Source organism: Myodes glareolus, chromosome 2, assembly GCF_982192425.1.
Source record: "Myodes glareolus chromosome 2, mMyoGla1.1, whole genome shotgun sequence".
NCBI lineage: Eukaryota > Metazoa > Chordata > Mammalia > Rodentia > Cricetidae > Myodes > Myodes glareolus.
In genome coordinates, this window is record NC_142027.1 from 86,724,184 (window position 1) to 86,750,627 (window position 26,444).

The window sequence follows — 26,444 nt, forward strand, 5'->3', positions numbered from 1 at the left end:
GATGGGACAGAGGACCCAGGAGCAATGGAGAGCTGTTTGCAACCTCCTGGTAAGGTGTCTGCAATAGCCACACCAGCGGCTCCTTCAGCATCTGTGTTACATTCTTCCAAGTGAGAACGACACGTTCGCTGTCATCGCCCACACAGACGCAAGGACAGAGGGCTGCATGCGGGTCTTCTCCTAAGACCAGAGCTTTTCTGTGCTCCTCGGGACTCATCCTGGTGGGTTGGCACCCAGGGATCCCGGTCACACAACTGAGGTCATGTACGGAGTTTCTATTTACTTTAGTGATTTGAAACTTCCTGGGGAAATAGCTCACAGATTTCCTGATGGAAGATTTTGTTTATCTTTGCCAAGTGCCACCAGGAATCTCAAAATAAAATGCATTTAGTGACATTGGGAAACGAGGGAGATAAGACATCGTCGCCGTTCCGGTTTCACCCTCATAGTCACACTGGGTGCCAGAAAATAAAATAATATAAAATAAAATAATAAAAACATGCAAAATTTACCCAGAGAAAAGAATACAAACAAACAACTAGGAAAACCCTCAGATCTATCTTGCAATCCTGTTTGTGGGGGGGATAGATGCGTCTGAAGCCATCAGACGGCCCTTAGGATTTTCTGTTTCTCAGTGCAACCCCCTTTCAGTATTTGCTTTTGATCCCTAGAAGACTGTAGACAAATATCGTTGTTTAATAAACCCAGAGGGATTTTCTCCTTAATTATTTTTTTTAAGCCCGAATATAGAAATGGACCTAGGAAAGCGTTCTCCAGCTCTGAGCCCTCCCTAGTCATTGTCACCAAATGACACCCCTCATCTGGATGGTCCAGGAGAGAAGCCAGCTTCACTCTGGAGACATAGGCAATCCTGTCGGCAGAGCATGCCCGTGTGCAAACGGGCACTAGGTGGGCAGGCGTTGTCACCTGACTGGGTGGCCCTACATAAACACTGAAAAGGGCGCTTCTCATCTCATTTGGAACACTGAACACTTTACTTCCATTAAAAACTGGCAGCAATAGTCCCTGAAAGAACACGAGAGCTCTGCTTAGTTTCTAGGTACAAGTGCCAGATTTAGGAGGGGACATGGCCAAGGAGGCCAATGACCATAGCTAGCTGCTTCCCCATGGAGGAAGGGGAAATCACTGTGTTTTAAGAAGAGGGACATAATTAAAATGAGAATCAACAAATCACCAAAACGATCTTTGCAGCATTTAAAGTTTAGGCAGCCACTTTAGGGGTAGGAGGTCCTAGGGTTTGAACTCGGGGCCATGATATGATTTGAGGGGGAGGGGGTTCTACCACGGAGATCACAGTGTAAGTTACTTCTGTAAGTTCAAGGCTGGTCAGGTTTACATATGCGCTCCCGGACAGCCAAGGATATATAGTGAGACCCTGTCTTAAAATAAAATAATTAGCTAAAAGCCAACAGTGAATATAAGCAGGTCAGTCTCTCATCAACCCACATGTAGGCTTCCCAGGACTGGTAGACAAGTTATGGGGAGAAAAGCTTGTTCTACACAACCAGACCTAGGTTATGAGCTGTTTCGGGCTTAAGTTGAAGTTTTTGTGTTTTCAGAAGTGCTGCGAGCTTCTAGGAGGCATGTCTTTCCCTTCCCCTCAGCATGGCCTCTCCCAGAACAACCTCCAACAGAGATGTGTCCACTCCTGGGCCTTGATCTGGTCTGTTCTGGTTGGACCCTTCCCTCTAATGTGACACATCTATGGGCCAAAGGAGTGTGCCCACCCTGAGCCTCTGTCACTGTACTCTAGGACCTTCGCAGTGTGTGTGTGTGTGTGTGTGTGTGTGTGTGCCGAAATTCCCAGAAAAAGGCAGATGGTCCCCAAGTGTGCCTCTAGACTGGTTCAGGCATTCCTCGGCCAGAGGGAGGGCTTCCTCGGGCTGCTCATTCTTCAGTGTGCTGATCACTAGGCCAAGAAGCAGCCTGAAGTAGACTCAGTGAGAGGTTCAGGGGCAAAGGCAGGGGAGCAGACGTCCCACCCGTGGGGATGGAGTGCGAGGCAAGCCAGGTATGGCTACAGCCTGCTCAGCAGCCCACAGCCCCAGGACTCCACGTCTTGGCTGGCCTTGAGGTCCAGATGAAGGCACAGCTCTCTATAGAAGTCGGGACACGTGGCAAGGCTTACAGAGTCATTTTAGATGAGTCAGCAGCTAGAGAAGCTTCGGTGGTCCCCAGTGGCGGTCTCTCTTGGCTTTGGACACACAGGGGTGAGTCCAGCCTCTTCCCTCTCTGTTCACATTTTCCCCGGCCCCCTGCGCCTCATGCTCTGTTTCTTTATTAGAGTATCAAGTTTGTTGATAACATATTAAAAATGTAATATAGTATTTTAGATATTCTGGCTTAAATAAAGCTAATCTTTTTTTTTTTTAATCGGGGATTGTTTTGGGACAGGGTTTCTCAGTTTAGTACTGGCTCTCTCTGTAGACCAGGCTAGCCTCCAACTCAGATATCTGCCTGCCTCTGCCTCCTAAGTGCTGAGAAAAAAGGCGTGTGCCACCATCGTCCAGCCTCTAAAACATTATTCTATAAAATAAATGAACACTAGAAAAATTTTTAAAAAGATTTCTTTTCTTTTTATTACATGTGTCAATGTCTGTGGCTATGCACATGTGTGTGCCATTGCCATGGGGGCCCGAAAGAAGGCACGGAATCACCTGGGACTGGCATTTCAGGCAATTGTGAGCCGCCTGGTGGGATCCTGGTGACCAAATCCTAGCTCTCAGCGGCAGCAGCAGCAAGCACTCTGAACCACTAAGCCATCTCTGATACTAGGATATGCACAAATGACACATGCCCTCATTTTTTTCCTGGGGGGACCGGGGTCTGTGCGATACACCAGAGTTGGCGTGCGCGGCTCCGCAGCGGGTGCCATCAACCGTTGCTAGCAAGTGAGCTGTCCCACACAGGTGTGTCGAAAGTTCAAAATCCAAGGCACTGTCCTGTCTTTTATCTTCCAAACCTCACAGCCTTTGACTCCAGATTTAGACTGTAAAAACCTGTTTCCAACTAAACATAAGAATAACGCAAACCTTTGTGTTTAGTCCAAAGCACCTGGATTTACTTGCGGACTAGTGGGAGGGAGATCTTGGTAAGCATCCTTCCCCAGCAAAGGACTTTCCTGCTGAGAATGGACACAGAGATGCATTCCTTTCTATTCCTCTAAGGTGAGAAGGTGGGAATCTAGCCTTGATCTAGGGGGGCTTTGCTGTGGCATTCTCCTTTCTCCAGAAAATGCAGGGACTCTGTTCACATCTGAGAAGGATTTTCAGGTTGCCTCCATGGCCCAGATTCTTCGGGGCTTGGCTCACTGGCCACAGGCTCCTGTCATCTAACAGTGCAAACTGCCTCATGAAATTAGTGCCGTCTCGTTCTTTCTGGAGACTTCCAGGCAATGTCAGCAGCCTGCTCCATGCAGTGTGAAGTTTGCAGAGGGTTGGCACACTGCCCGGGTTTCCTCAGAACCTGGGGGAGCGCAGAGCCAGGCGATTGCTTTTAGACACTGAGTTCCTTATTTCCTTCCTGAACCCTGGGAGGGACTTAGGGAGTACCACTCGTGGGCCTTGCAGGTTGTAAGATTTGCAGAGTCCAACGGGTTTAAAATTAAAAATCCCTAAATGCTCAAACATAGCCCATTAATTATGATGAACAAATTTCAGTTTCAGATTTTGACAGGAGAGTCTTAGTTCCCCAGTGGTCTACTTAGGTCCCCAGTGAAACTACTTCAGCTATGAATTTCTAAGTATAAAAAACCCCACAAATCCCAAAACAACAATCACACACACACAAAAAAAAACTTGAACAAAAAAACAAAACAAAACAAAAAAAACAAACCCAAAAACCAAAAACCAACCTCAAACCAAACCAAGCCAAGAACAATAATAACAAAAAACCTTCAAACATCATAGGGGTTGGGAGTGAACAAGAGGCCAGACCTGGGGTAGGTCCTGAGGGGGTCCAAAAGTGAGCAAAAAGGATCCAATTTGAGAATCCAGTGTGAGAAAGAGAATTCAGGGAAGGGGCTCTTGAGAGAAGCCAGGGATGTGGAGTTCTATTCCTGAGAGCAAGAATGGTGGTACTCACAGCTGGACATGTCTATGGAATGTTTAAAAAAAATCACTAGGGGTGTTCACAACAAAGACAGCTGACTGAGGCCACCCGATCTCTCTGTAGGCAGAATCAGTATAGCTTACCTGTGACGTAAAATTTTATGTCTCTTTCCACAGTCCCTATTTTATTGATGGCCTTGCAGCTGTAGATTCCAGAAGTTTTCGAGTCCGCTACCACCAAGGTGCTAACCGTCTGTGGAAGAGAGGCAAAGTTCAGCTAGAGGACAGGGACCTTTGGAGGCAGCCCTAAGCCACTCCAGGGCTGGAGTGATTCACCTCTTCCATTCACGTAGCCTTTAAAGAGGGCATTGCAGGCCGGGGTGGTAGCCGCCCCTCAAGCGCTCTGGTTGTGGAGCCCCAGCACGAACAGAAAAATAACAGGAAGGCAGGTCCTCAGGAGACCGGAGCCCATGACATCCGACTCGTAGGCAGGGTTGTAGGCTTATCTAAGTCTGTTGGCATAACAATCACAGACCTGAAGCTGAGCTGTGGGATCGCACGTCCTACCCCACGGGGTGGTCAGGCCACATCTGTGAGAGAAGCAGGTGAGGCCCAGGCCTTTCCTTGTTTGAGTGACCAGAGAGTACAGGTGCCAGCTGGCCGCAGGAGGCATTTGTGTGGGCATGTGAAGTGAGTATGGAAGGACAGAAGGACAGACAGGGGACTCAGTCAGTCAAAGGATATATCCTTTAGCTCCCCCACCCCACCCTGCCCCGCCCCCCACATGGTCTTGAAGGAGATGGGAAGCGAAGAAGCTAAGAGTCCTGTGCCTGTGTGTGTTTATAGATGATGCCTTCTCCGTCTCCAGAAGTGAAGATAGAAGCTGACATTTTCACACTGTGATTTAGCAGGACTGTCCCTAGACAGTGGTCAAGTTGATACGAAATTGAAAGTACTTTTCAAATGAAATAATAAAGTCTACTGTAACAATGGGGCGAAAATTCAGGTAGCTTCAAGAGAGCCACTGTCTCCATTAAAGGAAGAAATAAGAACCATGGGCATACTGCTGAGCAGCCTTCTGTTTATTTAAGCCACCATCCCACGGACGGGTAATGAAAAACATTTAAAGCTGGTTTTTAATACTTCACATTACAAATACGCAAAAGTTGATCCCGTTACTTAGAGACACTAGACTGTATCCTAGGACACAAATAACCGGGCATAGACTGTGGGATTGTGGACCTGTTCTGAGGGTTCTGGATGAGTTAGGTGTCTTGACTGGTGATAAGGATTATGCCATATGAGGCTAAGGCACGATCCTGAGTGAGCTTTTCCAGAAGGGACTGGCCTTGGGAAGGTCCCTAACGTTTTCTGAGTGGTTAAGCAATGTGGTGGGCACTATATGTGTGGCCTCTCAATTCCTCTAAGAAACTAAGGCGTTTCTGTTTTTAATCTATAGACCAAGGGCTGGAGAGATGGCTGGGTGGCTAAGAGCACTTGTTGCTCTTGCAGAGAATCTGCGTTCAGTTCCCAGCACTCGGTGGCACCTCGCGACCATCTGTAACCCCAGTTCCAGGGATTCTGTGAACACTGGGCGCATTTGTGGTGCATATACATGCATGCATGTAGAACACTTCGTACACCTAAAATACAATAGGTGAATGCGAAAAGAAGACTAAAAACAAGCTCAATGTTTTCAGTCAGCGAATGCCTTTCTCCTTTCTTCTCCCAAACGGCTCCCTGATCATTGGAAGTATCCACTTAATCATATCCACTCACAGATTGCCTAGGCGTTATCAAAATTCTAGACAATGAAGAAGGCTGTAATGGGTGGTATTTTTCATTCAGGTTTTTGGACATTCGTGATGCAGCTGTGAAGGCGCTGCCAGGACGTCAACGGGAAGACACAGGGAAGGACAGCAATCCCCATGGCCAGTGACTCCTAAAAGCGTTTGGAATCATTCCCTGCGTAAGGTTCCGATAAACGCTTTCTCTTTAGCAAGCGGGGGAGGCCAGTGCAGAACAGTCTGAAAGAAGTTCAGTTGCCTCTTTCCTTATTTTGGTTGTTAATTTTAGTGAAGAGTGGGGACTGATGGGTTCTGAGAACCACCTTCTTGTAATTATTATGCACACTCACAAGAGTCATGGAAGTTGTGGGGAACTGTGGACAGCTGCGACAAGACCAGTTTGTTGGGGGCAGGGCACTGTGAGGGGGACCATTAGCTGGCGGCAGCTGGAAGGACAGAGAGGCAGCCAAGCACATTGTGACCCTTGGTGTTGACTTGGGCTCTGGCAGGCTCAAGCTCTTTACAGGGTGCTCAGAAGCCAGTGGCTGCCCCGAGGCTTCCTCTACTTGCAGCCAGCACAAGCCCAACTTCCTTAGGAAGTAAGTTCTTACTGTTCATCCTAAAGGGCCCACATAGACTTATTTAGATTCTTGGATTTATTGTTGTCCGGTAAGGAAGCAGAAACCCATTTCTGCTGGCTTGAGAATATTTGACGTTTCAGACAGTTCCTCCCTGCCCCGGTGAGTCGCATTTATGCTGTTGCTAAAATGACTTTGATTCTGCTGCATACAGTGCAGCTGAGGGGCTGGGTTTTGTGGCAAGGTGAAGTCAGCCTTCATGGGTGCCTTTGCCATATTTAAGGGCTGCACACAGCGTAGCTGGAGAGATGGCTCAGTGGTATGAGCGCTCATTCTTGCATAGGACTTGGGTGTGATTCCCAGCACCCGCATGGTGGCTCACATTGGTCTGCAACTTCAGGTCCAGGGGATCTGATGCCCTCTTCTGACCTCCATGGGTACCAGGCATGAAAATGATGCACAGATATACGTTCATGCAAACACTCACACAATAAAGCACAGCAAACAAACAGGACTGCCTAAATTGTCTGGAAAAGGGGCAACTGTTTTAGAAGGCTGTCGGGCTTTCTGAGATGCCCAGGGGTGATATGAATCCATGTCATACAGTGGATCGTGGAGAAATAAATGGGATTCAAATATTATTTTTCTTTGCCTGAATGATGCCTTTCAAAACAAAATACCATTTACACAGCAAACATTCTCCAGAATGGAAGCTCACCACAGTTTCTGTTACAGTAGAAACTACGTTGGTGGGAGTGTTTATTACTTCTTTGTGGTGGGATCTTCACGTTGTCATTGATACGCCCTGGACAGCATTCTCTCATTGAATCTCAGCCCTATGAGATAGGGCATCAGTCTGTTAAACAAGGCAATCAGTGAAGACCCCAAAGACAGCAGAGACCACAGACAAGCCTGGGAAGAGCAGCTGGCCTGGTGTGTGGAATTCCAGAACACACTCTCAATCTCTGATCGTTCCCTCATCCAAACTTGTCACACCGAGCAACAAAACCTGTCGATAAGGGTCTGCCTATCATTTGGAAGGAATTTCCCTGAAAGTAGTCCATTTAATCGGCCCCAGTCCGTGACACGAGGTAAATGCTGCTTTCCCTCTGGGATAGAATTTCACACAAACTGAAACTTTTTTTTTTCTAACTGATATGATTTGAAAGGACTGGTGAATGAACTGGAGAGGAAAAAAAACCCTTTTTACCATAAGGTGAAATGTAAAACTTATGATCAACTTTACTAAAGGTTACTTTGTTTCTAGAATATTCTTTTTCTAGTGAATACGTGTTAAAGTTATAAAATGAAATATTTTTTCATAGAATATCAAAGATATAGGTCAGGTGTGGCAGTGTGTGCCTTTGGTCCCAGCGACAGGAGGCAGAGGCAAGTGGATCTCTGTGGGTTGGAGGCCAGCCTAGTGTACGTATTGAGGCAGGCCGGTCAGGGCTACATAATGAGACTCTGTCTCAAAAACAGCATAAACTCCATGAAAGATATTTGACGACTGTAAACCAGGTCAGGTCAGAGGTAGTAGCTTAAGTGTGACTGCACTCAGCATCCTTTGGTTGGACTACAAGACAGCTTCTCAAGGGACAGTAAGGAAGGATTCGTGAGCCCCTTGTGTTAAAGGGACCAACCTGAAGGATGTTCACAACCAAAGGGGAAAAGGAAAAAAGGAGAATGGAACACCAAATTATCCCCTTTATACTTTACAAAAGAAAGTGTTGGAGGTTTGAGATGCAACAGATATTTAGAGTTGTAAGCATTCATTTTTTAGGGCACACTAGCAGGACATCTCAAGACATATGAATTCTATAATTAGTTCTCATTCTCCTCAAGTGGAAGCAAATGGAGGAGAGCTGAGGCCCAGCAATAAAGACAAAAGTGCGGGGCTAACCTCTGATTCAGGATATTCACATCTGACTCAGTCAGAGAAGTCGCGACATCTCATTCACACCGATTTAACATCCAGTGACCTTAGACAGTGGGCGAACACAGGAAATTATATTCAAAGATAAAAACCCTCCTGTCGATGGACTAGTTTGGGGTTGACCATTGCTCAATGAGGTTTCCGGTCCCACATGGCTCTGCATTCTAAAAGTAATGCTTGCTCCAGGGTCCTTTTCTATGACCCAGGATACTCATCAAACCATCACTAGAAACCAGACTTGGTGCTGCACAGCTTTAATCCCAGCACTTGGGAAGCAGAGGCAGGTAGATATCTGAATATGATTATAAAAAACTTGGCCTATAGCTTAGGTTTGTTTTTAACTAGATACTATAACTTACATTAACCTATTAATATTAATCTACGCTCTATGTGGCTTGTGGCTGTTACCTCTCCTCCTGCACATCCTGCTTGTTCTGTCCTCCGTCCTCTCATCTCTCCCCTTTTTCTTCCCAGAGTCCTCTCTGTCCCTAGAAGTCCCACCCAACCTCTTCCTGCCTAGCTATTGGCCATCCAGCTCTTTATTAAACCAATCAGAAGGTGCCTTGGTGAGACACATCTTCATAGTGTAATCAAATCTTCCACAACAAGGATTTTTTTAAAATCTATTTATGAAGTGGTGATTTTAATCTCAGGATGTTTCTAACACCTCCTAAGCATTTTAGGGAGAGATGGAAGACAGTGTATAAAGACTGTGGAAGAGCTGAAATGAACCCAGAGTGGCATAGTAGAACCACATGATGGGAAAACATAACCGGGGACTGTGTGGGACCTGGACCACAAGCCACAGCCTTGTGGTTAGCATGACTGCATGCCATGGGACCTCAGGATATCTGCACACTTCCTTCTGTACCCTCACACAAGTCCATAGCAATGCAGTTGGGCTATGCCCATTCTCCAGCCTTACAAGATCAACACAGGGGTCTACACACTTCTGATGTTAGACTCACAAACCTCCAGACCTGGCAATTCATTTCAACAACAGGAAAATTCAATGCTTGCTCTTAGCCACTTTCAGATGTGGGCCAAAGCTCACCAGCAAGGAAATGGAATTTTGGAATTTTATTTCCCTCTATGCCCTTCACTGACTTAAATAACAAAACCCCCAGAGACTCCCCCACCCCCTCTACCCCTGCCTCCAGGGCTCCCAGAGTGAAAGCTTCCCAGCCCACACCAGTTCACAGAGGAGCATTGCTGGACAAAGCTGTGGTGTGACTGTGAATGAGGAATCACTGTGGGGCTTTAATGTACTTCAAACTGTACCAAAGGAGCAAAAAGTTCTAAACTGTAAAGAACAGTTCATGCAAGGTTGGACATGGTGGCGCACACGTTTAATCCCAGTACCCTGGAGGCACAGGTAGATGGATCTCTGTGAGTTCAAGGCCAGGTTGGTCTACAAAGTGAGTTCCAGGACAGCCGGGGCTGTTACACAGAGAAACCCTGTCTCAAAAAACCAAAAGAAAAAGAAAAAAGGCCATTCCATGCAATTTAGAAACAGTAAAACTATGCTTGTAACTGTCAAATAAAAGATAACATTTTCTCCCCAACACACACATATTAATAATTTGATGCTAAAACTAAGCAGTAACTTCTCCTCAACCCAGAGCATGAGATTGGCTATTCCCTGGCATCCACCAGCACCTTAAGGATCTGCGCACTGCGTTTATTCCCACTTCCTTTACAAAGAACTTTAAAAGTTTTATAATGAAAACATTTGATCTTGAATAGATAGTCTTCACTATATGTGACAGCAGTCTGTGTGACAGCCATTGTGTCAAAGTCCTACGGGTAGAGGGTCTCTTCCCTGGAGCACTTCATCTTCACCACAAGATGTTAGGGTGGGTAACCGCCACTAACTCCATTGCTTTGGAGGAGTTGAGCGATGTGGACGTGTTTGCTATACAGATGGGAAGAGGAGGCGTTTGACCCTGCGCCTCCTGAACGCGGGCCAGGTGGTACAAATGCCACTGTGCCCAGAAGCTCACATTGGAAATCTTTTAGCTTAACCACACTACAGGACAATACACTTATTTCCAGCCCGAGTGGAAAATTGGGGTAGACTCTTTTTTTTTTTTTTTAAATCTCAGCCAAGATTTTCGTTTGCTCTCACAAGGTTCTTTATAAACAGACATTAAATATGGAGTTCATTATATAGATGAGTCCACACCTGTCAGGAATCTCAACCAGTTTTATCCAGTTCCATTTTACTGCTCGCTGTCTTTTTTCTTTTTTGTGGGAAGAAAACCAACTAAGAAGCCCCCTGAAACCATGCTCATAAACTCTCTCCACAGATCCGCCTGTGTGGCCAGGGAGAAGCAACAGATGACCGATACCAGTGATGTCACCTGGAAAATCGACGAGGACTTTGTGGCAGTGCTAATTTGCTCTCTAGGGTGAGTGAACAGTTTCTCCTCAAATCTAACATTCCAGGTTACAGAAATCCCGCTCATCCAACTAATGCATGGCAGTCTCTCACCGAGGGCTAGACACCACGGAAATTCCTAGCTTCCGTCTACGGCGGCATTAGGGAAAAACCGCACCAGCTGCTGCTACAGCTCTACAGACCATGCCCAAATCCTCAGCCAGTGCCTGCCAAACGCTGCCGCACAAATGGACTCGTTAATTGTTTTGTTTTGCCTTAGTTGACCATGAGAGAGCAGAGTTCTGAATCAGGAGACTTTGGTTTGAATTTCTTTGCCCTTTTATGCTGCATGGCTTTGGGCTACCCATGTTTAAAATAGGGTAAACCTTATTGCCAAAAATGGATGCTGGATATAGCATCTTCAGAAAGGTTTCGATACTGAAAAATGCAAGGCTGACTGCTGTGGTGCGTGCTGTTAATCCCAACACTCAGGAGGCAGAGACAGGTGGATCTCTGTGAGTTTGTTTCAGGCTAGCTAGGGCTAGAATAACACCGTCTTAAAAAAAGAAAAAAAAAGGAAAGGAAAGAAGGAAGGAAGAAAGAAAGGGAAGAAAAGAAAAGAGAAAAGAATAGGAGCTGGGGGAGCTGGAGTCATGGCTCAGTGGTTCTTGACTTTGTTCTTGCAGAGGATTCAAGCTCAGCTCCTAGCACCTACACAGCGGCTCACAACCATCAGAAACTCCAGTTTCTGGGAATCCAGCACCCTCCTCTGGCCTCCACAGGCATTGCATGCATGTGGTACACATACACACATGTAGACAAAACCCAAATACACATAGATAAAAAACAGTAAGTCTTTAAAAAGAGAAAAGAAGAATGCAGAATTTATTGTTTTTGAATCCTATATAGGAAATGACGTATCTGCTTTTTCTCCTCTAGTTCAAGGACACAGCAGAGTAAATGGATATTTTGAGTATAATCCTCCTTGAAGAGACAGTGGGATTTCTAGAGACAGTCTCTACTACAGACAAGACAAGCATGTATAAATAGATGCTGGTCAGGCATCATGTGGTTTGCTTTGTAAAGCATTGCTAGCCCCAGGCCCGACAGCAGCTGGTTTCTAAGCCCCTCTTTCCCTACCTGGGAGAAAGCTCCTTGACCTGCAGTCCACTGGGCCTTTCTGACTCACAGGGCACTCTTTTCCAGGCTCAGCGGGGAAAACAGAAAATGACGGGCGCAAAAGTGGAAGAGGAGAAATCCACAGTGGACCCGGTTAGTCTGGGGACCTTGACAGATGGTGTGTGTTTGCACACCCAGCCTAGACTTCACCTGGCAGATATAATATTTTGAGAGACAGAAATGTTGAATTTTGGGTACCAGTTTTCTTTATGAGGATTCCACTGTGTGTACACCAGCAGGACCCAGGCACGGTTGTAGGCCAGAATCACCTGGCAGTGTGTGGCATTAATCCCAGCACTTGGGTGGAGTACAGGTCCCACCCCAAAGATGTGACTGGAAGGGCAACTGACAAAGGTTTGAATGTGTAGTTGGGATGGGGAGCCACTAATGTGCATTAGCCTGGTGTTCATTAAGATTGGGTTCTCCAGGTTGGAGGGATAGCTCAGTGGTTAAGGGCATGTATTATTTATGCCCAAGATCCAAGTTCAGCTACCATACCCGGTACCCACATGGGAGAATGAGAGAGGACGCTCACAACCGCCTGTACCTCTGGCTTCAGGGAAGTCTGGCACCTTCGTCTGGTCTCTGAGGGTATTGTACACACATGGCACATACACACAAACATAGGCATACATGCATGGGGGAAAAGGGGGGGGAAGGAGAGTCAGAAGTCTGAAGAGTTCAGTCAGGGAAATATAGCAACTTGAATAATTTTAATGTATGGTCTCATGAAAGCACACCTAAGAGATTCTTTTTCTCTCCGAACTTTGAACTTTTGAACTACTGGGTCTAATAAACCTAGAACCAAGAACATGTTCTGAGACTAACCCAAAACGCGTTTCAAGCAAACAGTACCTTGTTGGTTCCTTCTATGACCATCATACGCTGAGTGATGCTCTCAATTCTGTTTCCCACGTTGCTGTCAGGACCCAGGATCAAGGACTCTTCACTCTCGGCACAGAAGTCATACCTGTGAAGAAGAGGACGTCATCACCGCACTGCCAGAGGGTATGCAAGGACAAGTGAGACAGAGACCGTGGGAAAGTCTGCAGGGAGAAAGCTGCAAACTCTGTGAGACCCTTCCTCGTCCTCTGCTCAGAGTTAGGGGCTGAAAACAGCAACGGTGTCTACCTAATAGGGAGATGCTCCAGCAGCTTGCTAGCAAACACCTGTCCTGATCTAGACAGAAAAGAAAACAGATCAGTTAGGACATTTAATGTCTGGATTTTGATTAGTTCCTAGTGGGTGGAAGTAGCATCCAAACATGTGTGGGGGAGGATAGGGTGCTGCTGTGGTGGTAGGGATGGGGTGGCGCTGTGGTGGTGGTGGTGGTGGTGGCAGTGATGGTGGGGGTGGTAGGGCCGTTTATTAATAAATGGAAACCCTGAGAAACTGATGGCATTTCACATCTATGCAGGGTGGCTTTAAGTCATAATATTTAGTTAAGCCATCTTTTTTTGCCTCCCAGAGCTAAGTAAGTGTCCATGGAAACAAACATCTTGGAGTCATTTTGAATTTAATTAACTTCTCTCCAAGTTTGGTCTAATCACAGCAAGGTCCTAACTTCTTGGGCTTCAAGTGTTTGATTATCAAAGAAAAGTGGTAGCAGCATGGGTTCTTAAAGCCTATGGCCTCTCGCTCTTTTAATTTTTAAAATAAGATTGATTTATTACTTATTTTTAGTTTATGTGGTTGGGTGTTTCGTCTGCTTGTGTCTGTGCAACATGTGTGCGGATGTGCGCGCGCGCACACACGCGCGCACACACACATCTGTGGAGGTCAGAAGAAGGCAAGGCATCAGATCCCTGGAACTGGACTTGTGGATGGTTATGGGTGCTGGGAATTGAACCCAGGTCCTCTGCAAAATCAGCCAGTGCTCTTAACTGCTACGTCATGTCTCCAGACATTTCATTGTCTTCGACTCTAGAGCTTTCGGTGAGCAGAAAGCTTGCTGGACACAATCTGAACATGACTCAGACAGGAACCTGGAGATTCTCAAATGAGGAGGAGTTTAAAACCGGTTCCAGAAGGAGCGAGTGATTGCTCACATGAACTAAACATGGGAGAGTAGAATAAGGGGGAAGGAGAGAGGACTGGAGCAGGCAGGAGATCCTCCAGGGGCCTTGAGCTGGAACCTGTCTCCAGGATGATGTCTGCTGGCTTAGTTCTCCCCATGACCCAGAGTAGGCTCCTGGTCTGTACTCACCTGCTCCTGACCTGCAGACGTGGATACGCTGATTATTCGCCCAGGTGTGTGTGTGTGTGTGTGTGTGTGTGTGTGTGTGTGTGTGTGTGTTCCTAGGAATGGGATCCTGGCCTCAGGCTACATGACTGTTCTACCACTGAGCTATGCCCCTGCCTCCTACAGTCCAGTTTTCTTAGACATACATGCTTCCGTGGGGATTGCTAAAGGATATTACGCATCTTCTATTACAACCACAATGTCACCTTTATAACTAGATTCAAGAATTGAATGTCTGTACCTGGTCCATATGTCAGACCTCTCCCAAAGTTCAATTCCCACCGCCACCAAAACTACCTTATAGGTAAATGAAAAGGTTTAAAATCAAAAGGAACAAGGACTGATCCTTCCTTAGGGTGCTTAGGAGTTTTCTGCTATTTTTGATAATTGTCAGGTAACAGAAGTGAACATTTTCTTTTGTTCTTATTGATTAGTGTAACGAAACAGAACCAACTTCTATTAGAAGCCTTATAACAATAGAGTCCCGAGAGGATGATATAAATGCCGCTTTCCCTGTTTTCATGATCAACATTCTGAATTTTAGGCTGCGGCACTGGTATCACGAACTGCTACTGCCAGTCCACCCTCGCCACAGCCTCAATATGTCCAGGAGCATGTGCAATCTGTGTACCCACGCCTAAGCGCTGGGTGAGACCTGCGCATGCGCACTCACTCAAGTTCTCCCCTGACCGGAAGAGAAAGCTTCGGGTACTTTATTTTGCCCCTCAAAGCATTGGAAAGGATGAGGGAGGCTTCCTCAAAGATCTTACAACATGTTACACTTCATCTTCAGGAAATGCAAAGAAGTATGTTTGAGTAAAGCAAACCTAGTCATTTCCCAAGGGAAATACAGTCGGCTCGGCTCACTTGGGGCCACTGGCCTCCGAGCCCCTTCCCCCACTGCCATCCTCGCCTCGAAGGGCATTTGCCAAGGCTCAATCAAACCTTACTGTGGAAATTGTAGACTCCATTTGCTTGCCAGGTCCTCCGAATGAAAAGGACAGGTTCTGTGGCTCTTTTCTAATTTAGGGGCTATTATTTTCCCCTCTTTGTCATTGAACCATAAAAATAGAATGTCATTGAGGACCTGCCTCTATAACACCACTTGAAAAGAGACTGGGGGTGGGGGGAGGGGCACTAGCCTAAGTCTTAAGAATACATCAAGCTCTTGAGGAAGTAGATTGTGCCACGTTTGAAGACACAAAGATAACCACGGTGCTGGGAACAGTCTTGAGGGAGGCGGAAGCCGAACAACAAGAGGAAAGCAGAGCTTGCCCCTGGTTTCCCACAGGAAGCCCACAGCCGCTCCTGCCAGAGAGAGATAAGAAAGCTCCCATGCGCTATTCTGGACAAGGCCACTGTCACCAACTTCGCTCTGTCCCCTGCAACACTCCAACCCTGGTCCTTCCCTAAGGAGCACCAGGGCTCCTGCCTCTATTTGCATACAGCGTGTCAACCACAATGGGGCAGAGGTATTTATAACCAACGAAAGGAAAATAATTCTGGGGGCAAGCGTGGGTTCGTGTCATCTCTGTCCACTGTTCTGGGGCTGAACAACTTTGTTAGAACCAAAGACCGGTATAAATAAATTAAAAGAAGTCGGCCAGTTAGGTACCAACAACTCACGGAGCCGGGCCCTGCCCACCAGTCTGTCTAACTCAAAGTGGGACTGCTCAAAGTTCTTAGTTCCAAAGTTCTTCTCTTGACACACAGTGGGGACCACTGCCCTCTCTGCAGCCACCAGAGACCTTGTGTTTCAGACTGGTTTCTTTGTGGGAATGGGTTTGCCCTGTTGCCTCCTGGCTCTTTTATAACTCCAAACAGGAGGCAGGTTTGGCGCACAGGGAACAGCAATGCCAGGCCAAGCTCCTATCCCAAACCACACGGCTGCCAGCAGAACCTGTTTTCCCTTCTGGCACATTTCCGAGGATCACACTTAACCCTTCCACCCCGGGCACTATGACACCCACAGACTCACGTAACAAGAAGTCACTGGACTTTAGGACTTTTTCGAAGAATTAAGTTTATTTATTTATCCATTCCTTTACTTACTTATTATTGCGTGTGTGAGTTTGCACAAGTGCACAGGCCACAGAGCACATCTGGAGGCTGGAGGACAGCCCCAGAGTATATCCTTTCCTTCCACTTTTATAAGTGGGTTCCGGGGATTGAACTCGGTGATTAGATCTGGGTGGCAGGCACCTTTACAGCTGAGCCACCTCCGCAGGCCCCCAAGGCCTCTGCGTGTATATCAAGAATACTTCCGCTCTTTATCAGTACTATGATGACATTGGGGGAGTTTTGCCCTTTTTAAGGCCGACCCCCCCATAATCTAGTCAGTTCTTTTTAGGTTTTTAATAAACATGTCTCATCTCAGCGCGTGTAATTTCACCTTCTATATTGCTCTTGCTGAGCTGACAAACGGCACAGCCCCTGCAGCCAAGTCCCTTCCCGTGACTCTGATTGTCACAAGTATGCAGAGCCCCGGTGGCATCTGCTTTCATGCCGGTGTAGAACAGTTTTGAGTTTCAGGTTTCCTCAGGCCTCCTGCCTTTCCTTCGCATCTAAACCTTGGGTCTGTTCTTCCCTTGCATCTGGTGGAATCAAAAAGGAGGGGCTGGGCGGGCTTCAGCCCCCGTGAAGCGATCCTCTGATTGGAGAAGATGGGTGACAATCTCAGGGCTGAGCGAGGCTGACAGGAGTTCACCTGTTTTAATATGACTCCCGGTACTTTAGAGAACATCCCCGCGGCAGAAATAGAGGAGGCAGTGCTGAGCTAACTGCCCCAACACCTACCGAATGCCTACAGTAAGCCTGAATCATTGCCCAAGTATATCAAATATATATTTAAAACTTCATCAAGGAAGAAAAACCAAGACTCTAGAAAGTTCTACAAAGCCGCCAAATCAAATATTCTTCCTCTTTCTTTGATTCTGTTCCAGATAGTGAACCATGGGGACGGGGATGAGCTCTCGGTGTTCATCTGTTGAATTCTGATGGGATGTCACTGCTCATGCTGACCATAGCTAGACTCTGCAAAACCCAGGAGCATTTCAAGCTAGGGAGCAAAAGGGCAGTGAAGCAACCAAGAGAAAACTGAAGCTGCAAGATGTCTTTAGAGCAAAACAAAGCAAAAACCAGAAAGGAAAAGAAAACCTGCTTGGAGGCGGGCCAGAAGGCACACCCAGAGCCAGGCTGGTAGAGGTCGCCATTATGGAGGGTGTCCTGCAGGAGAGGGCCTGATATAAACATCTCACTGCTACCGTGGGTGTTGTGTCAAAACACTGGAGATAGCGCGGCTGAGGCAACAGATTGACAGGCTCTGCCAACACTCTCCCCCCTCCTCACAGTCTCTCAAAACAAATGAAATAATCTGTGGAGAGGATGCTGGCAGAAGAGGCGTGGGGCTGGAAGGTGTGTTTAGACAAAATGGTTCCTGCTCCCTTTGCTCAGGAAGAGCGCCTGGGCCTTCAGGGTGGTCATGGGGTCAGGCCAAGGGGACACTGGAGGGCTGACTTTATTGAGAGACCTTGTGATGCTTTGGAGGTCATACTGAAAATTACTTCTTGTCTCAATGAGTGGGTAGGGCACTGAAGAGAGTTTTGGGGACTGTAGGTAAGCTTTGGGTCAGCTCCTTGGACAATGGTGGAGGGGATCCAGAGTCCCGGGCCACCCTGTTGAGATAAGAGCTTTTCCCTGAGTGCCTTGGCTTGCCAGGCTCCCTGCTCTAGAGGCCCCACGGTCCATTCAGACTCGAGTCTGTCTTATAGACTCTGCCCAGCTTCCTCGTGCTAGCTTCTGCACCCAGCTTATCGTGTGAGCTCCGACAGCTTCCATCCCCCACTTCCAGGGTCGTCCAGAGTCTATACCAGGATCAGGGTTCCTCAGCCCAACAACCTGGGTGGACCGGGAGGCCAAAAGTATTGCACCCAGATAGAAACCTCAAGAAAAACATCTATTTTGTCCATTCATTTTTTTTCCCCTCTCAGTGAAGGACTGTTAAGCCAGCCAAGGAAGGGCGATTTTAATAAAGAAATCTCTAAGGAAATGTTAGGAGTGGCTACCAATAATATCCTTTAACGCACTCAGGAAGGACACGTAAGTGGGTAATGAGGAGAGCACATCAGACTAACATTGCAGTTTCTTCTTTCCCCCTCCCCTCCCAAGACAGGGTTTCTCTGTGTAACTTTAGAGCCTGTCCTGGAACTTGCTCTGGCCTCAGACTCACAGAGATCCACCTGCCTCTGTCTCCTGAGTGCTGGGATTAAAGGTGTGCACTATCACCACCCGGCTGTGGTTCGTTCATGCAGAAAGGAGACAGCTTGCTTGCTCACAGCAGGGCACAGAACCATGGCTTAGCCCAGGGATGGAGGATGGGATGGCCTTTCGCTCGCTCCCTCAGGCAGCAGGTGTCTGTTCTATGGGAATGGTGGTCACAGAAAAGTCATACTTCATCTGAACCCCCCCTGTGGCAATGAATATGTGCTTTGCCTTGCAAACTGCAGTGAACCAATTCCATGCTACCAACGGCTCAATAGTTTTATTACAGGTATTGAAAAGCAAACAGAAAGAACTTAAAGACAATCCCATTTGACATTGGCAAGTATCACAATACTACTGAATGAGTTAACTTAGACAATGGGCTAGAATCACGCCTGGCACACAGGAAGCAGGCTGGGAATATCACTTCTCATCTGGCTGCACTGAGAGCTACCTAGCGGCAGAAACATTGTCTCACTCATCACTCTGAGCCCACTTCCCACTGGCCCAGGGAGGAGACTGAATCCTGACAGGATGGCCTATCTGGATGTGGGCCTACACTCATCAGGCACCAAATTGCCATAGGTCACTGACCTCAAATGGGTTGAAAAGAGGGGCTCTAGTGACCATCCAATGACCTCAAACCACCTCTTAAAGTCGTCGCTATGTCACACCAGCAGTGACCGTCCACTCACAGTGACAAACATTAGTGACGACAGGATCTGATGGGGAACCCGGATAAAGTCAGCTTGGCCGAATCAGTGCCTGACAAAGTGATATTCCTGGTTAGCCTCAATACAGACAGGGATGCTGATGTACGAAAGAGGCATCCTCTGGTCTAGTGAGAAACAGGAAGTGGATCACTGGTGCTCTTTTCCAGCCTCCTAGGGTGGCAGAGGTACTGGCAGAAGTCATTAGTTACTGGCACCGTTTTAATTAAGATTCCTTTTTTTTTTCCCCTCATGCACATTCCCCTCCATGTCTCCTGAAAGAAGCACACGGTTTTTGCTTCCTGCCATTATGGAAGGGTGGCTGTGTCTAGCAAAGAGTCAAGTCACATTTATGGGAAAACGGCAGAATACACTGGAGAACACACAAGCAAAATGCCAAGAGTCGGGAACTACTGAGGGCTCCCCAGGACCAGAGTCGGTGGGCATTTCATAGCTGAAGAAGAACGGGCAACAGTAGACATAACGGCTGTAATTCCTCTAACTTCCTAAATAACCGAGGCTACATGTTGTTTCTGTCGGTTTCTTCGGAATAAGTTGTCTAAGACCTGCTCCAAGACAAAAACATGCTTCTTGGGAGGACATCTGGATAACAGCAGGGGTCATCTTGCGAGATGGTTGATGGTCAGTCTGTACAGGGTCTCGGTGTGTTTGACATCTCTGGGAGGGGGTGTGGGTTTACAGTGAGCTGCTAGAGGGTACCCTAAACAATCCAGGCAATGCCCACCAAAGAAGCTCAGCACATGCACCATGGCAACCATGGGATCGAGGGCATCATGTCCATCATCCCTCTTAACCTCCCTCAACCTTCCTATGTCAGTGCTGACTCCATGGAAACCCAGACTCAGAGGGATGAGGATTCCACAGCTGGGGGACGGCGGTGGGTAGCACAGCTTATGTTCTTGAGCTGTACGCCATATTGCCTTCCTGCATCCTAACACCTTGGACAACGGGCTCCTGATATCACAACCCGGGCTTCTTAAAGTATACCGGTGTTTGACCAGAATTACTTATTTGATGGTTGTCATTTTAATTTTAGAGAAACCCGTGCTGGAAGAGACACGCTTTCAGTTGCCTCCTCCTGGCATACCAGACGCCACTCGCTGGCATCTGTTCCTGGTACGTCTCACCAGAACCGTTTCCTCACCAGGTCCTTGAACCTTGGGCCTGAGTTGAAAACTAGTGATGACAAAATCTCTGCCCCACAGCAGTCCTGGGATAATCAGATGAGATAATACGAGGTTATGACACATGGAGTTTGCCACACCCTCTTGAGAAGGGCTTAATTACTGCTATCTATAGAGACGGTTGAAATGGAATTCTAAGCCTCATGTTCTCTAGTGGCTATTGTCAATGATGGAGCTGGAAATCAGCTCTATCTACTTTTTGTTCTTCTCTTTGGCCGAGGGCTTGTCCACACTCGGAAAGGCAGAGCGTCAAGAAGGCAGCACCAGGTGACCGTCTGGCATCCCTCCCAGCGATGGGGCCAGGAAAATAGCCTCAGACAGAGGGATCATGGATAATGTTCACCTCTGCAATTTCACAGTCTTGGTTCTCAGACATGGAAGGCCTTCTCAGGGATTCACGGCCTATGTCACACGCTATATGTGAGCATTAGTAATTCGTCCGTAAAAGGCCATCTGTAGGAAGTGACAAGGGGGACTTCTGGTCAGCAGACAGCAGAACTTCCTAGGCACTGGCCAGGGGAGTGACGTAGAGTGATTGACAACTCCACTCCCAAACTTTCAGGTTGCATCAAAGCTTGCCTTTCCTACGGTGCCTTTTATTTTCTTCCTGGAGCCAGACAAATTACCTTTCAGGTGTGTCCTCTCTAACTAGACCTCAGTCACACCTGCTTGTCACTGTCCCTTTCCGTCTGATATTCCACGACCTACTCGTCATGCATAGGGCCTTGCTCTACTATACTAGCCATTAGCACCCACCACTGACCCATTTTGTTTGGCCTGATAATAAACACGGGCCATGGAGACGATGCAGTCCTAGGGTGGACATGGTGGCGGGGGGGGGGGGGGGGCGGGGGGGGAGGCTGCTGAGCGCTGGCCGAATCTTAGCCCAGAACATTCATCCTAGACAGTAAATGAGCGGATGGAATTTTCTACCAGAGATCAATTGCCACTCATGGTGAGAGCACCCCAGGTGGTCATGGTCGTGAGGGGAAAGGAGAAAACAGGTAGATTCATTAACTCTTTGCCTCACTATTCCGCCGAGCTTCATTTCACTCAGACCTACTGCTCACACTGGCTCACATGCCTTTCCTTTTAGTCTATAATCTGAAAATACCTGAGAAACAAACACTGAGCTTCGGGCTCCTCGTGGCAAACTAAGAGAAATCCAAACTTTCAGAGGGAATGTCCATGTGGGCGAGAGAGAATTGTACGTAAAAAGAGATGGGCAGAGTTTTTGACACCAGAGGGACACACCCTCAAACTTACAGGATCTACTACAACTCAGTAGACCACTGCCTTGTGGGCCATCTCTAGGGAGTATGAAGAAGCAAGGACTCGGAGTAGGTGTGCACTATCGGGTAGCACCGGGGCTACACAGCTCCCATCTCCGCTCACCAGGCTCTGTTTTTGTGCTAAAGGGGCACTGAGTTATATTAAAACTGCTTCCCAAAGTCCGTATGTCAACAAACAAATCCACCAGGTCAACCGTTACAGAACTAAAGCATTCTCACCCAAGCACGGGTCTACAGTGCAGCCTCTGTCCACCAGCTAAGGGTCTTGAGTCGGACTAGACTCACAATAAAGATGCTCACCCCATATTTAAAAGTCTCTCTATGGCCAAGGATAACCCGAAAGCCATTGCTCTGCCCATCTTGGTGAGACATTTTCTTAAATTGTGGGTCACTGTCATTTGCTACCACGAATCCTGGGAAACTATATCGACCCCCGCTGGAGAGACCACAATAAAACCCATCCGGCAAAGACGTCCTAGGACACGGCCTTCTGGCTTAATTTAAAAGACGTAATGAAATGTTTGATAGCAATTATAGGAGACAGTTAATTCATTAGAAGCAATCACTTGTTGGGCTCACTGCCGCAGTATGAAGAGTGGGAAAAGAGGGAAATTTTATCAAGCATGGGCAAGTGGAAAGGGGCATTTGTCTGGAAGATGAAGTAGTGCGTCTGTTCTCAAGGCTGTGTATGAAATATTAATAAGGGCTGTTGTCTGGACATTGGGCAGTATGTGCTTCCTCATTCCACAATTATCCCAGAGAACGCAAGAAGCATCTCATTAGTAAGTGAACAATCAATCCTGGCTAGTGATAAAAGTTTCCAGTCTAAGATAGCCAGTTTTACTCAGCTTGGTCTGCCCTCAAATGTCCTGCTACAGTGCTCTGGGCAGGCAGTCTTCTTAAGCCTTCTTTGGGGCTCTGGGTCTTGTTTGTGGCCAGTTAAAATTCCCCACAGTATGTCAGATTCGAGCCTGAAAACCAGACACACTCGGCAAAGAGAGGACGTCAGACACTTGGGTGCAAAAGTTCAGTTCCTTTAAGAAGAATGTGGTAGATATTAAAACAGGAGGGAAACGATCATATTTATAGATACAGGCTTCTTAAATGACCACTCCCCTCAGACATCTGACCTACATCTTGCCCCTTGGGGCATGTGCACTCTTCCAACTTCGTTATGAAAACTCTCCTGAAGAAAGAAAGCAGAAGAGAGGACCTCGAGTGGCGACAGTGTAAAAATAATAGACGTTCTTGCCAGCCGTCGATTCATCCGGGTCCTTGAGGACATTTCTAATTAACTACCAGTAACAATTGTTTCGTTTGTGTCTTGCTCATTCTGCATACCCCACTGATGCCCAAACTAGGGTTCTCCAGCATGAGCTATCCCTGGCACATCCCTAATGATCCAGGCTTGCTCTGCTTGCTGATTTGCAAATAGAAACAATAGAGAAATGCAATTAGGACAGCCCTTCTCAGTGACTCATCTTCCCCTGATTTTGTAGGCCACCCCTCCTCCCACAGGAGCAAGGGCACACCACACTTAGTCCTGAACCAGGGAGCTGGCCCCAAACGTGCACCCTCAAATCAGAAATGAGATTTCAAAGTGTTGTTGAGTGGAAGGGAATATTATTTTCTACTTGCCTTCTAAAATATACAACTAGTTTAGACTCCATATGTAACCTATTTAAGGGTTTTAGAAACGGTGACTTCAGAATCCATCACAGATCAATTGAATTTTCTTAGAAAACCCACCAATATAGCTAAGGAAGTTATAAAGATGACTCTACCTCCGCAGCCTTCCACAAGTTGAGACTTTAGTGCTGTCTTTTCCATCCTGAGGGGGCTCATGGGAAAAAGAGCAAACGAAGCAGGGAAAATTTTAGAGCCAGGTGGATAGAGGCAATGCCTCTGCTGGACCGTGACTGCCAGAGATGGTCCAGGCTAACACCAGTGAAGATGTGGGTTGACATCAATGGTGGAGGATGGCTTCACATTGATACACTCTCTTTCTGTTGCTAGAGGTAGAATTTAGGGTTTCAGATACCCTAGGCAAGTGTTCTACCATTGCATATTACCAGCCCAGCCTTCTTTGTTCTCTCTCTCTCTCTCTCTCTCTCTCTCTCTCTCTCTCTCTCTGTCTGTTTTTTTTTCCTTCCTTCCTTCCTTCCTTCCTTCCTTCCTTCCTTCCTTCCTTCCTTTCTTTCAGTTTTTAAGACAGGGTTTCTTTGTGTAGCTTTGGAGCCTGTCCTGGAGCTTGCTCTACAGACTAGGCTGGCTTCGAACTCACAGATATGCACCTGCCTCTGCCTCCCGAGTACTGGGATTAAAGGTGTGTGCCACCTCTGCCTGGCTCCCTGTCTTTTTTTTTTTAATATTTGGTAATTATTTGTGTTAAAAATTACATTGTATTTGGCAGAATATTACCTAATAAGCACCCTGCTTTCATCAGTTAAAATGTTGTTCATGTGTCATTAATCTTCAGTTACTGGGTCAAGTTAATTCATAATTCATAAACAACATCCAAGCACCTCAGCTGGGATGATGCTGCTTCATGACTTTCTAGAAGGAGAACGTGTAAGTTAAAGTGATTTCTTTTTTTCATTGAGCTCCTCCATTCCCGGGAATGAGAGGAAAGGGGAGGCTAGGAACTGTCACTGAAAGACGGAAGCTGCTTAGATTAACTCACTGGCCAGGGTCCCACAGAGGTCAGGGGCGGTGCCGAGAATAGAACCCATTTCCTTGACTGCCAGCTCTCTAGTTCCACAATAGTACACGAGAGATATTTTGCAGGTACACACATATGTCCCGTAAGCAACCACCAAATAAGCTGGATCCTGCACGATCAGATGCCAAATGCTGTTTAACATGACCAGCAGCTACTACATGTTAATGTATGAGATGGTTGACATTATACATTTGGGTTGAACGCTGATGATGCATAAAATCAGTCTCTGTGATACAGATAATACTAATGCAATTCCTAAAACATTCCATTGGCTATCACTGCCTTTTTTTTTTAAAAAACAAGATCTTATCATATAGGCCTGGCTGGACTGGAATCTACTATACAGGCTAGCTTCGAACTCACAGAGATGCACCTGCCTCAGCCTCCCAAGTGCTGAGATTAGAGGTGTGCACCTGCATGGCTAGCACAGTTGATGCTTGAAAATGACGTTTCTGCAAAGAAGTCAGTGCTAACGTTTCCTCTACTACAGAGGCCAACTCCGCACGCTGTGTGACTGTAGCTATTATAAAGGATCAGCGCTATTCCTTACTCTGAATTTAAAGCTGTGACCATCAGATGGTGTCCTAGTTTGCTTCCTTATTGCTATGATAAAATACTGACCAGAAGCAGCTTGTGGGCAGGAGAAAGAAGGGTTTATCTGGCATACAAGTCATAGTCCAGCATTCAGGGAAGCCAAGGTAGGAACTCTAGGCAGGAACTGAAGCAGAGACCACAGAGGAATGCTGCCTCTGGCTTGCTCAACTACCTTTGTTATAGAGCCCAGGCCCACCTGCCTAGGGATGGCACCGCCCACAGTATCAATCAGTAATGAAGAAAATATCTCCTAGTCATGCCCACAGACCAACCTGATAGAGGCAACCAATCAGCTGAGATTCCCCCTTTCCAGGTGTGCTTAGCTGACATAAACTATGACAGATGGGGAGAAAGAATTAAAGTGGCTTGTGCCCGATAGTAAAAACCCAGACACACTTTAAAATCAAACTTGAGTTTTTTTTTTTTTTTAAAGGAGAAAACACACTTAAAATGACCATGTTGCTCTGGCTACTAGTGGGAGAGATAGCCTAGGCTGGCAGGAAATGTCAGCAAGAGTGACCCAACTAAAGCCCTCTCCCTGTCTCATGCCATCGGGTGAAATAAGCTCAAACATCCATTTGTCAGTTACCAGAAAGTCTCCTTGGCATTGAGACACTCACAAACAAAAGCAGTCTTTGAACATCTAGATTCTTCCTGAGAAAACAGACCAAACAGCCAGGAGCACAAATAGACAACGCCCGAACGCCTCTCTTCATCCTCTCTTGGAAACCCCAAGTCCTCAGGGAGAGATTGCTTGTTGTCAGTCTGTCACTTGTCAAGGTAGAGACCAGCTTCTTTGCCCGGCACAGTCTTCTCTGCATCTCCCTTCCCACGTGAGTGCACTAGCGTTGAGGCAAAGCCCATGGGGAGTTTGCCATCAACAATTAAGAGCACTCGCTGTTCTTACAGAAGACCTGGGTTCAGTTCCCAGCACACACATAATGGCTCACAACCATCTGTAACTCCAGTCCCATAGGATATGACGCCATCTTTGGGCCTCCACAGGTACTGCATGCACATGGTGCACATACATATAAGAAGATAAACACTCGTACACGTACATTTAAAAAAATTAAAAAATAAATAAAAGATTATCACCTGGCCCAGGAGGCTTAATCCTATTTTATTTTTTAAAATCAAGGGCCAAGTGTATTTCAGGAATTGAGTATAGGCTACAGGGACAGTCTGTTTTGTTCCACCCCAGCCTTATCATCCTTGCCAGGCAAGGCAGAACCACTTCCTGCCAGGGTGGGAAAGGATAAAGAGGATGACCACTCAGTGGGGAGCAGCATCCCCTTTCCAGCCCGCCTCTCTGCTCCTCCTTTTACTTTTATTTAACTCTTCCTTGTTCCTTAATTTTTCTTCCCCTGCTCCGCTTGTTTCCCCCAGACTTACTAGATTTCTATTTTTAAAGTACAACGGAACTGCACTTGACCTTCCGTCCTCTCGATTCACTTTTCAGAAGTAGCCATTAGCATTTCTCATGTTG

At 46.9% G+C, this 26,444-nt stretch overlaps 1 protein-coding gene across 1 annotated transcript in view; it reads right to left on the reverse strand.

Annotated features, from left to right (window-relative positions):
- Flt1 (fms related receptor tyrosine kinase 1) overlaps positions 1-26,444 on the reverse strand; it is a 157,655-nt gene that overhangs the window by 78,369 nt on the left and 52,842 nt on the right. The window contains exons 11-12 of the mRNA XM_087902626.1: positions 12,786-12,900; positions 4,215-4,323 (exon numbers count right to left, since the gene is read on the reverse strand). Of these exons, the coding sequence (XP_087758752.1) occupies positions 4,215-4,323; positions 12,786-12,900 (224 nt within the window). The remainder of the gene's footprint in view (positions 1-4,214; positions 4,324-12,785; positions 12,901-26,444) is intronic.